The 15,103-nt window shown below is 39.6% G+C and overlaps 1 protein-coding gene across 2 annotated transcripts in view; it reads left to right on the top strand.

Moving 5' to 3' along the window:
- Positions 1–15,103, top strand: part of fancm (FA complementation group M) — a 34,521-nt gene that overhangs the window by 17,695 nt on the left and 1,723 nt on the right. Inside the window, exons 6-20 of one of the 2 annotated variants that reach the window (XM_011490290.3) lie at positions 870–1,002; positions 1,148–1,240; positions 1,949–2,053; positions 2,394–2,566; positions 2,950–3,156; positions 3,241–3,481; positions 3,566–3,714; positions 3,812–3,976; positions 11,052–12,675; positions 12,768–12,853; positions 13,195–13,263; positions 13,379–13,492; positions 14,154–14,319; positions 14,432–14,538; positions 14,867–15,103. The exon at positions 14,867–15,103 is cut by the window's right edge and continues 233 nt beyond it. In XM_011490290.3, the coding sequence (XP_011488592.1) occupies positions 870–1,002; positions 1,148–1,240; positions 1,949–2,053; positions 2,394–2,566; positions 2,950–3,156; positions 3,241–3,481; positions 3,566–3,714; positions 3,812–3,976; positions 11,052–12,675; positions 12,768–12,853; positions 13,195–13,263; positions 13,379–13,492; positions 14,154–14,319; positions 14,432–14,538; positions 14,867–15,103 (3,669 nt within the window). Of the gene's footprint in view, positions 1–869; positions 1,003–1,147; positions 1,241–1,948; positions 2,054–2,393; positions 2,567–2,949; positions 3,157–3,240; positions 3,482–3,565; positions 3,715–3,811; positions 3,977–11,051; positions 12,676–12,764; positions 12,854–13,194; positions 13,264–13,378; positions 13,493–14,153; positions 14,320–14,431; positions 14,539–14,866 lie in introns of both variants that reach the window. The other variant, XM_011490289.3, reaches the window with a different exon arrangement.

Below are 15,103 nucleotides of genomic sequence, written 5' to 3'. Positions count from 1 at the left end.
TACTTTGGTTACTTCATTGTAAAGATATTTAACCACCAGATCTGATCGATAGATGTACAAAGTGACTGTAAACAACCAACAGCCTTTTTTGAAATTGTTTTTTAAAGTGCAATATGGTAAAAGATGCAAGTAATTCCAGGCAAGAAATCTGCTAATGTTGTACAAATTAGTTTTACTTTTAAAATGTTTTTCACATTTTAATGTGATATATTAAAAACTTTCAAAAGTACATCTAAGAGTAATACAGAAACGTGGCTAAGAAAAGTGTCCAAGGATATGCTTAACGGTAGAATATGTATACTAGAAATGTGTATATGTGTATGATTAATTTCTTTTGTGACATGAGATCCATGCAAGTTTATTATCAGTTGCAACTGGAGCAAAGGATCAAAGCGAATTCTATATATTATTTTCTTTTAATCTGAAATTTCACCCATTTTCTGTACTACTAATAGTTGTTATTAGTAATCGAGGAGAAAAGCAGAACCTGTTGTTCTATGTCATATAGCATCATATCGCCTCACTGCTGGAAGGCCCTGGTTCGAATCCCGCCTGGGACCTTTCTGCTTGGAGTTTGCATGTTCTCCTCATGCGTGCGTGGGTTTTCTCTGGGCACTCCGGCATCCTCCCACATTCTAAAAACATGCTAATTGGTTACTCTAATGTGTCCCTAGATGTGTGAGTGTGTGTAGGAGTGGTTGTGTGCCCTGTGACAAACTGGTGACCTGTCCAGGTTGTACGCCCAACAGCAGCTCCAGTGACCCTGTGACCCAGGTTAAGAAAATGGATGGATAGCTATGTGTATATGTGTTTATTTTATTTATACTGGCACATACATGGGATGTCTTTTCTGTTTGGTTTAACTGCAGAGTCCTCAGCAGGGGATGCTGGAGGGGGACTTTGCCCTCTGCATTAGTCTGTATCATGGTTATGAGCTGCTGATGCAGATGGGCCTCAGGTCGCTCTTCTTTTACGTACAAGGAATCATGGACGGATCTAGAGGTCAGTCCCCTTATGACATTCCATGTTCTTTATCTAAAGAACGGTGATAAAACGGTGATTCTCCATGTGAACAGTTTTGCTTTATTTCAGCCACGTCTCATACAAACATATTCACATGTTTGAACTGTCTCCATGTATTATTCAGAGATGTCCAGGACCAAGAACGAGCTCCAGCGAACCCCAACGTTCATGGATCTTTACCACGAGATGGAGGCAATGTTTGTGAAGCCATCTGCTGGTGCGGACGTTTCTTCATCACCGCATAGTTTAAAGATTTGAGATGTGTGCAGTTATCAGATGATGGCAACACTTGATGCTTTTATCCAAATTGTTTAGTAATAATTAACACAAATAGGCTCCTAAATCTGATCCAATTGATACATTTATGTATTTTTTGCTTTATTTGTTTGTTTATTTATTTGGATTTCATATATGTTCCCCTATTTACATTTTCTCTTTAAGAAATGATAAATTACAAGAAAACCCAGTGCAAAAGAGAAAAATGAAAAGTTACTTTTTTCCATATCTTGGCTAAGCTTTTAGTCCACTTTTTGTGAATTTATACTATTTTACTAAAACTGTCAACAAAGATGAAACAATCTCTTAAACGTGTAAACACAACTAGAAGAACATATATGTTTTCTGTGGTGTTGCAGTTAAATATTAATAGAAATATTCCATATTTTTCTTAATCTAGAGCATCATTAGTCGTCACCCACCTGAGTGTGTATAAACACGTTTTTTCTTATCTTATGTATTCGGTGAGGAATGTATGTTAGGGTTGGTTCAACCGCTCACAACCCTTAACCCTGAGGGTCAAATATGTGGTGGTGACCTGACTGGATTCTTAGGCTCAGGATGTGCACTCCTACAGCTAACTACTGAGCGGGTTTTTCTTCTCCTGTGTCTAAATATGTCTAACATATTCTCATATGACTATTTCCAGGTCCAGATGCACCATTTGTTTACAGTCACCCCAAGCTGAAGAAGCTGGAGGAGGTGGTGTTGCAGCACTTTAGAGTGTGGGCTGAAAGCAACTCAGACAATCACGGTGAACACCAGCAAATATGCTGTGACTCATCCATTGAGTGATTATTGTAGCTTCCAGCTGAAATCCATCGCTCTTCTAAATACATTAGAGAAGGCTTCTAACTTAATGTCAATGTGTGCTAAAAACAGCCATCACTGCAGTTTTATTTTGAAACTACAAAGGTTTCTAGACCAAATTTGAGCATATTTCCTGATATTTTATATCATTTAAACTATTTTACATGTGTGGGGGGGGGGAAAGCTCTTTTGTGCGCCAGCGTGTGGGCTGTAAGCCCATTGTTTTCTGAGGAAAAGTTTTAATCTGCTATTTTCTTTCCCTCTTTGTTCCTGTGGCCGTTCAGGCCCTCAGGGAGTAAGCACACGCGTGATGATTTTTTCCTCATTCCGGGAGAGCGTGCAAGAGATCGCTGCCATGCTAAACCGCCACTCGCCGCTGATCAGGGTCATGACATTTATGGGCCAGGCCTCTGCCGGAAAAGGGGTCAAAGGATTTACTCAAAAGGAGCAGCTAGAGGTAAAAGTTCCTTTATTGTGAAACATTCTTTTAATTAAACAGGATTGTATTCAGAAAATAGAAATACTTTGTTATATTTGTTACATATATTTGTTATTTGTTATATAATTAATTAAGAAGTGGTTGCAAAGCTAAGATTAAAAAGTATTTGGCCATATTCTTTCCTATCTTATTTTGAATGCATTTGGAACAGACTTTTTTTTGGTCAAAAAGTACTTCACTTTAGATTTCAAGATTTATTTGGAATTTTTAAAACCATCATACAGAATTTTCTTGACATTACAAAGCTGCTTTGGTGTATTTGTCTTATTTTGGAGTTTTTGTAAATGTACATAAACCCTCTATTACCTTTTATGGGCTTTTTCTTTTGCCTTCTCGACAAGGTGGTGCAACGTTTTCGGCAGGGAGGCTTCAACACGCTGGTGTCCACCTGTGTGGGAGAAGAGGGGCTCGATATCGGAGAGGTGGACCTCATTGTTTGCTTTGATGCACAGAAGAACCCCATCCGCCTGGTGCAGCGGATGGGACGCACCGGACGAAAGCGGCAGGGGCGCATCGTCGTCGTATTAGCTGAAGGGCGGGAGGAGAGGGTGAGTGTCTGTAGACGCACAACAGGCCTCTCCGAGCTTCACAAAACTTCCTGTACCAAAGCGTCAGTCCTTTCTCTTCCTCAGACCTACAATCAGAGCCAGAGCAACAAGCGCAGTGTGTATAAGTCCATCACTGGCAACAAGAACGGCTTCCACATGTACCACAACAGTCCCCGCATGCTGCCCGAGGGGCTGAACCCCAGTCTCCACAAGATGTACATTACCTGTGGCCAGTTTGACCACAGAGAGAGCAGCAGGAGGTCAGGAAGGGGTCGAAGGTCCCACTCTGAAGGACGGGGTTCACTCATCCACCCTCAGAGTCTGAGTGAGCGTTTATTCCATTCCTATTAGAACACTTTCGTATCAAATTTCCGCCCCTTTAACTCTATTTTTCTACATCGTATTGAAGTTCAACACCGCAGCACAGCATCTGATGGCTTTCTGAGCAGCGTGGAGTATTCTGTGTGGGAAACCACTATGAAGCTGGGGGAACACGAAGCCAAGCCAATCCTGAAGGAATCCCACTTTTTGTCAATACCCAGTGACCCTCCACCTCAGGTTTCCTCTCTTTTATTTCTGTTTTCAGATATAGTTTTCTTTCACGTAACCAAAAAAATGAAGCAAGTTCTCTTATAACCATTTCTGCGTGTAACAGGAAAACGCCGATAAGCACAAACATCCGCATAGAGAGCTGTCTCTATGGGAGTGGAGACACTGGCAGCACAAAGCCCTCCCTTCCCATCTGGTCGACCACTCCCTTCGCTGCAGGCACTTCGTTCAGGTGATGGAGCTCATAGATGGCATGAAAGATGAAAACGAGGTGAGCACCGGAACAACAAGTTCATATGACTGTTTGGATCTTCCTGATAATACTTGAAAGAACTGAAATCACAAAACATTTGTATGTGTTCACCTATAGGCAGCAGTGATATTAAAATCTAGCATGTTAAACAATGTTTTAGTACTTTTCCATAAAATAGGAGTTTTAGCATTGATCTAAGCTTATCTAAAACATGGAAATTCATTATTTTTAGAATTAAATCTTGCTTTAGTTGGAACATTTCGTCTCATTTTCAATGCAAAAAAGTTAACAATTATTCAGTACTGTATACTTTTGTTTAATTAAACCGTAAGAAGTAGATTAGTCATGTGCGCACACTACTCTAAACATTTTCAAACATCTTTTATCTTTAAAGTACGATAACTTGGAAAAATTTGACTTTTTTTTCTGTGAAACAGTTAACTTTATATTACCATCTATATACCATTTGTAGCATATTTGATACATACATTTTTGAGACCCCCATCACATAAGCATGATCCAAGCTTTCCTTAAAAACCCCAAACTTGGTCCGTGTTTTTTGTTCTGTAGTTCATCATCCTTCCACTAGGGGCAGTAGAAGAGCTTTTCCTGCTCCTTTTAAAATGGCTGCTTTCGTTAAATCTCAAAAACACTTTTGATGGAAAATGTTTAGCTAATTTTAAAACTTTGTGCTGAGGGTAACTCATCTATTGTTATTCTTTTTAATGACTACTTGCTGTATTGAAAGAATGCAAATGTCTTGATAATTAATTCCTTATAAAACAGTTGCGTCATGTTAAAAATGTGTGGATTAAATTTGAGACTAATGTCAGTATTTTAAACTGAGTAAAAACTTGCAACTCATTTTAATTAATACTACCCAAATCTCATAAAAAAAATTATATTGCAAAATTATTTATGTGGATTTCATCAAAGGGTTTTAAAAACATCTTTATTCCAAAAAAAATTAAATTCTCTGTCAAGTCTTTGACAGGTGGGCTTGACAGGGTTTAATGAAAAAGACAGATTCAGAGCAAAGTGATGCAAAACAATACAGAAAAAAAGCCAAATTCTGGCAAATGGCATATTGTCAGGTTCACCGTTATGGGAACATAGAATTGATAAAAACGGCCGACAACATCTTGCATAAATCCTGCCTGGTTTCATAATAGGAAGACAGTAGTTTGCATTTACCCAAAGCAAAGCCAGACTTTCTTAACGCACAAGGCTGACAGGAGTCAGCTGAGTTGCTTGTGAATATACAACCATGGTTTTTTTTAGTTACTAAATCTGTCTTTGACGTGAAAGGCAAATTCCTTGCATAATAAACAGAGACTAATATGGCATTAGTTAAAAAAAGAAAAAAACATGAATAGGGGGGTGTTTCCGGGCTGTGGCATCTTTCTAGATTCCATTCAACAATATCTGTATTCTCTGAAAACGCTGGGGCTAAAAATACTGTGAGATTTCTATTTAAAAAAAAACAACTCTTTTTTTTTTAACCTTTCTCTGAACTTGAATCCACTTTTGGGATCTTTTTCTTGACCAAATCAGTTTTTCTTCTTCTTTTAAGTCTGCTTTCCTGTCAGGTTTTCTCCCAACACATGCAAGTAGATTATATTTTTTTCCTCCAGGGGATGATGAAAAAGAATTGACTGTGGTTTAAAATCATAGTTATTTTTTTCATTTAAATGAACAAAAATAGGCATAAACTGCTTATGTTTAATATATTTATGCTGTTTGTTAGCAAGCTTGTCTTGATTTAGTTTTGTCAAACATTCTGCCTTGATGTGTTTAAATTAGAAGCCGGGGGTCTCCAAGCTCTAACAATGTCACTTTTTTTTTAACAGTCATTATAAAACGAGTAATTGTATCCCTCCATTATAAAACGTTTGTCTTTTTGACCCTCTTGTCTCTCAGTTCATCTCCAAATATCTGGGTTGTTTTTTTTAAAAAAAAAGGTGGAAGTCTTTTTTTTTTTTGTGTGTGTGTGTCACCCCACCATCTGCTCCTTCAAGACCATCATAGATAAGAGCCTCTAAGTAGCCCGTATCGGTAAAAGTGGGTCGCCGAGTGGCTCTTGTTACCACTTTATTTTGCTCCGCTGCAGATCTTTGTCGTACACAAAAAGCAGAAAACCATCCCACATGGAAAAACAACAACAGGATTAAAAGATGAGTTGGCAGTTCAACTTGTTAATGCTTTCTTAATAAAATTCAGGTCATGAAATAATCAGAAAACAATGCAACAGTTCTCTATTAATTCCTAATTGCAGACTTAGATTAGTTCAATAAAAAAGCTTTTATGCTTTTTTTCATAAGCGCACTAAAACGGCAGAAGTATTTAAAAACAACACAGACGTCACCAAAGGCTTGGAATTTCACACACAATGCTCACTTTGTTATTTATTCTAGGGTTTTTTCTGAAGCATAAATGGGTATTTTCCACTTTAAGTTTGTCTAAATATACTGGCTAATTTTCACAAGCTGTTACTATAAAAAGAGGAGTGGAGAAAATGAAGGAGAGCTGTGGAGTTGCAAGACATCAGTACTGATCACCATAGTGTTGTAATAAAAGCATTCATAGCAACGTAAAGCGACTCTTTGGCATGTACTGTCACCGCTAATCTATGCTTTTAAAATGAAACATTTATTCTTCAGGAAGACTTTTCTTCAATACTGTTAGAAGTACAAACTGATGTTGACTTTTCATCCATGCAATGACGGCAATAGTTATTTTTTTCATTAGTGTCCAAGATTTCTCAAAATGTAGTGTGTTATATTTTTCAAATTATTGTTATTATTCATTTTTTTCTGAGTTATTTGCACATTAACCATTATTCATTTAATAAAATAAATAATAAAAATAATAAAATAAATAAAAATGTTTCTGAAAAACATGCTGATTCACAAAGCTGGGTGATATATCCTTTTTTATTGTGCAATCCTTAACTGGTTAACTAATACATTTACTAAAAAAGTATTTATTGCAACAATAAGGATTTTTTTTTTTTGGTAAATAAAATCTGATACATTTTTTTTTACTGGATACAAGATCTCGACTAAGATGTGGGTTTAATTATCTGTTACTTTCCAGAACCTAAACTGACTTGAATTCTAGGTGGTTTATAGCTTGTTTGTTTGTGCGAGCCGCCATATTGGCACATTGAGAACCTTTTAATAAAGTGGGGAAAAAAAAAATAGTAAGCCTGTTTTCTATCCTTTCTAGCTCTGGATTCTAGTCAGGAAGTATTTGTTTGTTAAGAGGGAGTTTTCAGACGCCTCTGCATCACAAATTCAAGGGTTCTCAGGAAGTGGACCAACTCTCCCCCAGCAAATGTAAACATGATGATTACTTTAATGTTTTCCTTTGAAATGGAAAAAAAAAATAAAAATTTCCAACAGGCAGTTTTTTAAGTCCAACAAGAATTACAGTGAGAGCCTCCTAGCTAGAAAACAGCACAAAATACTCAAAAATCCAAATTTATAGGTCAGATCTCTGTTGACAAACAATTATTTTTAGTTTGGAGGCAATGCACTCCAGTTTTATGTTCCTTTTTTTTGACTGCAGGATCTGTTCTTAATAGTGTTAGTATTATTGTAGCTTCAAACATTTTTTGATTGAGATATTTTCGTTATCATCCTTTTCAGCCTGGCCATTCTTTGTCCTTTATTTGATCTCCCGATCAGTTTTGGTTCAAGAAGCATTGACTTTTTAATGAAGAGGTTGAGGCTTAATGAAGCACGGTCCAACCAGAGACGAGTTCATCCCCTGCTGTGCTGTGCACCAGGCCTAACTCTTTAGTTCCTATTGTTGGCTGCACCTTGAAAAAGAAGGAAAAAAAAAGCCAGCCGCCGCGGTTTCTTTGGCCTTCTTCGTCAGAGATCAGCAGCTAAATTTTATTTCTCAGAAAACTCTTCCCACCCATGGGTCATCTGAACGCCACATCATTGCAGAAGCCTTCATACCAATTTTCTCTGTGTCTCCTCTCAACTAGGGAACACAGGGCAAGCATACACGTGATTGCATAACAGTTCTGTGAACCGTTACATAAGGCCAGGAAGCTGGAAGTGGGTCGGGCCATGGTGACCTAGATGTACATCATGCAGGCCTGAAGAGGACCAATTGAGATATTGAAAAACAAACGCAAAAACCATAATAAAAAAAAATATCACAAAAGATGTTTGAAGGAAAGTAAAACGGACCAAAATCAGAGACGATTTTTCTTTTTCCCATGAGGTTCTTTTGATTTTTCGTTATTAACTAATTTAGGTTCGTCAGTATCAACTGTGACTTCAAAAGCTTTCTGCTTTTCAATGTCATATCAGGCCCAAATAGGTAAAAATATCTATTTCTGTTTCACTTATTGATGCATATTTGTGAAAGAACACCTGGTGCTTGAATGTTTCCATTCCAGAAAGTTCTGGATTTGGCTGTAAGATGGCATTCAAAAAGGAAATATTTGTCTTTTGGATGGATCTCATCCCATTTTACTATTAGATTCTGGAGAGGATTTCATACCCATGCTCCATTTGTTGTGTGCACCCATGGGCATCGCATTTTTATTTGATTGTTGTAGAGCAAGGAAATAATTTGCAGAAAGGGGTTTCCACTTTGCTGCTTTTCTTCATCCCACTGTTTCAAAGGAACCGTGTAACCCTCCCAGCCTCTGCTGCTTTCTGCTCATCAAGATTATTTTAGATGCTGTTGCTGAGTTACACATTAGCAGCTCGTATTGATCCCATGAGCACTTAAATCGTTCAGGTTTTATCTGCAAAGAAAAAGCCTTTCTTTCTTATTTTTACTTGAGTGTCTTTAAATGCCTTTCACTGGACTAATGAGTGACATTCCACACACTTTAGGGCCAGAACTATTGACTTAACTGATTACCTTTCTTTGGAAATGGTGAGTTAACCCCAGTGCCCCATTCTTTCATCGCAGTTATCTAAGCCAAACGGGGTCAAATAGGTCTCTGAGCAAATTAAAAATAAAAAACCTGATGCAACAAGTTGCAAAAGCTTGATTTTAGTCCTAAGAGAACTCGACAATGATGCTTATAAAACTGGAGAAAAACGTCTCGACTAAAACAGTTTGGTGCCACAATTCATCTTTTATTCTTTTCACTGGACTCATGTTCAGTTTAGTGTAGATTAGGGCTGCACAATATGAGGAAAACTCTATTAGTGATCAATATTGCGATGACAATATAGCTTGCGATACATGAACAAACCGCAAAACCACTAAATACATCATTTCCATTTCACTGCAACAGTTTAATCATTTAAATAAGAGTCAACATAACTTAAATTACACTCCAAATGACCCTCGTCTACATAGGAGGCAAGCATCTTACATATAAGGGCTCCATCCCATTGGTCAATAATGTAAAGGAGACCATCCGATTGGTCAAATGCATAAAGAGATTGATTTGATTTGTTAAATACGTCAAGCTGCCATAAGATTGTTTGTTTTTTTAGCACATTTAAGGAAACCATTTATTGCAATTGTCTTGGAATAGATTTATGTGATGAAGAATAACCGAGTGGGTTCTGGAACCCCACCATGAGGATCTTCCAGCCCAAACAACAAAACTCTAAAATGTTACCAACAGCTCTCCAGCTTGTCCATCTAGGTAAAGGAATAAAGGAGGCCCTCTGAAGGAAAAAAATGTAGACAAATATAGTTATATTTGATATATAAACTGTTTTTTATTTATGACTAGCAGTTAGTGTATATTTGATGAGATTATAAAAAGTTCTTTTTTGAAGCCAGACTGACAAATTGAGTGCGTGCCTCTGAGCATGTGCACAGAATCAATCCGTTTAATGCGAATAAGTGATTAAAACTTCAGGACTGTGTTGTAAAATAATTGGGCTAATGTGTTCTATTTATTCCCCACAGAGTTTTTCAGGTATGTTTTAGATTTTGGGGCTTTTTTTTTAATTTTTTACTCCCTGCTAAAAAAAGATATGGTTGAATTTTTATTTTTATGTGTATTGTTTTCAGAAGAGCTTACCAGCTCTGCTTTGAAGAAAGAATGTTGACCTCAGGTTCACTGAGCATCATTCACCTGCTGGTCGCTGGTTCGATGGCCCCCTGTGGACCCCTGCAGGACACCACTTTAGATAAATCACTTCCAGGTCACACACTTGCCCACATGACAGGTGTTTGGTAACAGGTTCTTTCTTTCTTGCATAAGGAAAACCCGAAAAATCCTAAAATTATGTTATTTGAGTGAGTTTAAAGTATTTTTTTCAAGAGAAACGATAACAACTATTAAAGCTTCACTCCGATCGTCTTTGAACCAGTTGTAAAAGTGTTTCCAGTGCTCTTTTAAATATGATTATGCTGTTTTTAGCCTAAATCAAAAAAACCTTTTTTTAAAGACATATTTTCTGACGAGGGAGTTTATTAGAGTTGTGGAGTGTTGATGCAGAGTTAGGCCGCCACTATTTCCCATCATCCATCTGTTTTACATACTATTCCGCTAGGTAGTAGCCACCCCCACCCCCAAACTAACATTACCCCTGGAACAAAAATGGCGAGCAATATCTGAGCTAACCAGCCTTACAGTTTTGAGCCAGATGTTAGCTCAGATGAGGAAAATGAAGACACAAGCGTGTGACAAAAGTAGCAGCTTGTAATCTGGAAATTACGGTATTTGTCTGCAAGTGGATGCATCCGGATGGGGCGGAGCATGGATTTTGCGACCCTCGATTGTGGTTACATCATCATAACTACAGGCTTTTTCCTGATTTTAACCGATTTAAATAAAGAAATGCTCAGAAATGCAGTTTTAAGCTTCATTCTCATTATAAATGTCCTCCATCAACAGAAAAATTCCACAAGGACATGTTAAAAAAACCCAAACACAATTGAATAAGTTGTCTTGGAATTCGGCCACAGTGTTAAATTCTTTCTTTTGTAAAAAAAAAAAAATACGTATGTCAAGTTTTAATTCTGCTCCTTTTGTGGTTATAATGTCTTCCTAGGACAAGTTGCTGATTAGATTCCAGCGTGAAGAAACTCCGATGCCTCCCCACTTGTTTTCTTAGAGGCCAACCGTCTTTCCTACTTTCTTGTGTCTGTTTAGGGGGAATGTCTTTATGAGCAGGAGCTTCTTCCTTACCACCACAGAGAAGACACGGAGAAAAGAGAACTGAGGAGAGGAAAAGCTGCAAAGATGCGCGTGAAGAGCACCGACAACAAGACAAAATCGTCTGGCTCGTCCTGGTCTGAGCTGCTTGACATCAGGGATGAGGTGGAGGAGGGGAGTGTAGATACACTACCCACACATGCTGGGAGAAAACCGCTGCTTCCTGTTGGCCCTCATAGTGTGGACCCTTGTGATGACTTCAAACTTGACGGCGCTTATCGTCCTCCATCGAGCGTCGACGGGGAAGACTGTGTGATCATAAATGCAAAGAAAGCTGAGGAAACATGCAGAGATCCTGTATGTTTAGATCATTCTCCAAAACGGATGGCTAATGACGATGAGGAGGTGGAACTTCAGGGGATGTTTTACCTTCCGCAGTGGGATTCCCCACAGCTGACCTGTTCTGACAAACCAGGGAAGGATGAAACCCTGAAGGTCATCTTGGCCAACGTGGCTGAACTCCTCTGTCGATCTCCTCCTTCACTGGCTGACATTTCTGATGCCGAGTTAATGCCGCCTTCTCCTAAGCCTCTTCATCCACCCTTCTTTGTTAGCTTTAGCTTGGATGTCGACGATGACGACGACGAATTGATTTGTGAAGCGAACGTTGCGACCTTTGGCCAAAACAAGACATTGGCACTTGAGGAGATTGGTGAAAAGGCTGCGGGGGTTTCAGCTTGTAGTCCCACTTGGGACGAGGTTTTTGAGGATCAAGTCACTTTTGTCGACAACATCACCGATGACGACATCAAGCAGACACATACAAGAGCGATTGGAAATGAGGAGGGTGGGATGAATGAGGAAAATGGCAGCAGGGAAATGAGGAGCGATGAGGTTCTGCTAAATGTGACGGATGATGCTGATGGAGCCTCCCAGATGGACGAGAGCATGGAACTGTTTGAGGATGACAAAGCTTTCCTGCAAATGACAATTCCAGATATTCCCACACCTCCAGAAGGAAATGTTAGATATGCTGAACCTCTACAAATGCAGGACCCAACAAACTCCTGCAGGACTTCTCCTTTACCTGAAAGCACACATCGTTTAAGCAGGGTAGAAACAAAAGACGCGGCTTCCACGGAGCAAAGGACTTCAGCGTTTGTGGCTGAAGGCAGACGTGACTACGCAAAAACTCCAGTGGGAAATGACCTCATCTCACACAGTCCAAATAAGACTCCAGACTATTTAAAATGCCTCCCAATGCAAAAAACCCCCGAACCACTGAAAATCTCAAATGACCTCTTCTCTGTCAACTTTGACCTCGGTTTATCACTGGAAAGCTCCGGCGATGAAGCAGAGGTGGATGCTGCTCCTGCTCCACATGCCACAGCATCTCCACCACCCGAAAAGCAAATGTCTTTGCCCAGTGTTTCGGACTCCTCTACTCCTTACAACAGTTTATCCAGACTGTGCAGTGAGTCCAGATCCTCCAAGCCACAGAGGCCATTGGGGAAAGAAGCTCTCCTATCTCCTATCACACCAACAAGGCCGCGGCAGGCTCTCACGCCTGGTAGCCTGAAACGAAAACGAACAGAAGTGATGGATTCTCCTCCTCAACCAGGTTTGATCCATCGTTTTTGAGAAAAATGTTATTTGGCTAGCTACCCTCTTACCTAATCTGCCTAAGCTGTTTGTCTGGCTTGTTCTTGGCAGAGAGCGACAGTGGCAGTGAGGATGACGTTGTGCTTCACAAAAGAAAAATCCGGAACAAGGTCAACCCTTTGTCGTCTCCAGATGTGGTGGGCAACATTTACCATCAGTCAAGCTCCAATCTGTTCTCTTCTTCTATTCTTTTTGTCCATTTCAATTTAGTAGAAAACTTTCTTGCACAAGAGGTGGTAGAGAAAAATGATGGACTGAGGCTGATGTTGTGGTGCAAAAGAGCCCTAAATTTTTTTTTTTTAAAAGATCAAAGGAGCAAAAAATTCTTTCTGTCTTCCTGTCATCACAAAAAGGTGCCAGCCGTTGTCATGGCAACCACCTTGCCAATAGCAAGGAAAACGCTGTCTTAGCAGAACATGTGTAAAATGAATTAAAAGCACATCAACGTTTAAAAAAAGTTACATATTTTGTGTTGTAGTCCAAGATGAGCAGTGATGTCGACTCTCCACTGGTAGTGAGAAGGAAATGGATCTCTGCACTCAACACAGTAAGCCTGGTGTTTATAGCCTCAGCACATGGATCAGTCAAGATGCTGAGAGGAATGTAATACTTTTATTCATTAGATGCAACATTTCTAAAGAGATTTTCCCTCTTTGTTCCAGTCTGATGTGACTAAAGATGAAGCCGATGATGACTTCCAGAATGAATCCAGGTTGACCCGCAGACCTTCAGCCCCTGGTGCCGGCAGACAACGAGTCAGGCCGGCCAAACATAAGGTCTGTGCAGCGGCAGACGGCTTATTTCACCAACGCCAGTCATAGTTAGTTAGATAGATGAATTCTACAGATTCTAGCAACACCAGCCTGAATCTACAATGTAAAAACTGGATTTAGACTTTTTCTTGGGCTTATACTAACTTTTGATTCACATATTTGCATCTTTAGATGCTAAAAACAGAAAGAAAAAAAATTCAGAGTACAAAATCAGAGGATGGTAAGCCTCTTTTAAAAGACAAACAAAAAGAAATGTCCAACTCCACTCATCTTTTGACCTAGTTTAAAAACATTCCCTGTGTTTTTTTTATTATTATGACATTTTTAGCTTAAATTAAAAATAAAAAAACTGTTGTTTTCTAGGACTTAGTTTCTACAAAGCAGCAGGAGTTCAACCTCACTTTAGCTCCTTATTGCTGAGAGTTCTCTGTTTACATGCTCTCCTGCAGTGTTTTTTCTGCAGTTCAAGATTTGAGGAAAGAAAAACTTAGAAATACAACTTGAAGAAAGATGCTAAATGAAAACACCAAAACGTCATTTTCATCAGAGTGGGTCCATGAACAATCAATGAGTCATTTTGGCATCCATGCGGTTTTATAAAGCTGTGAAGTGATTAAACACTCCGTGACACCAACACCTTGGCATTTTCCATTGCTTCTGCTAGACACGCGTGGCTCTAAAAGGTCGTCAGTTCCTGGATGAAGAGGCAGAGCTGTCTGAAGATGAGGAAGGGGCGGGTGTTTCGTCTGATGAAGAGGACGGAGAAGACCAGAATCGGTCTCTCGACGGCTTTGTGGTCGACAACACGCACTACTCTCAGGAGCTAAATGGTAAACGGCGCGGTGGGCTCTGCAGACCTTTTTACCGCGGTGTTGCCGAAAAGGCCACGCCACACCGTGACATTTACACGTTAGCTCTGCTGTCTGTTCTCTTTTGTGTCAGACTCAGAGATGCAGGGCGTTTATTTGAAATCTGTGAGGAGCCCCGCCGTCCAAGGCAAGTTCAAGATGTCCTACAGGAACCAAAACAACATGGATATTTTTTCACAGGTGAACAGTTTCTTTCCATTTTCTATCAAATGCTGCGTACACACCAGGCAAGTAAGCATTCGGTGTTCACACTAAGCTGTCGCTACCCGATACTAGTCCTTGTACTCAAACGGCTTCCGAGTTAAACTGGTTTAACTTTCAACGAGGGTTCAATGGCCGCATGATTTATACGTAGAGCCCAAAAACGGACCTAAAAGTGTGCATAGGATGCATGAACGGGGGGGTTTTGAACGTGCGTTTACATAATCATTTTATTGGAAGTGGCCGCTTGACCTTTTCATTTAAGCTAAATAACCCTAAATAAATAATTCATTTTCATTTCAACCAGGTCCCTGAGATGGATGAGACGTATGCAGAGGACAGTTTTGTGGTTGGGAGTGATGTAGAGGAGCTGGACAGCGATGAGGAAGAAGATGAAGGTGTTGAACTGTTGCCAGAGGCTTCATACGTGGGCGGAAGACGGCAATATGCCACCAGGCGCAGAGTCTTCCTGCACAGAGCCAAAGCAGCAGCAGCAGAAGCACAGATGGAGTCTCCACCAAGACAGAGGACGACGACTGGAAGC

The sequence above is a fragment of the Oryzias latipes genome, chromosome 22, assembly GCF_053564925.1.
Source record: "Oryzias latipes strain Hd-rR chromosome 22, Olatipes_Hd-rR_3.1".
NCBI lineage: Eukaryota > Metazoa > Chordata > Actinopteri > Beloniformes > Adrianichthyidae > Oryzias > Oryzias latipes.
Note: the sequence above shows the minus strand (reverse complement) of the source record. Positions and strands in the feature narration are given on the sequence as shown.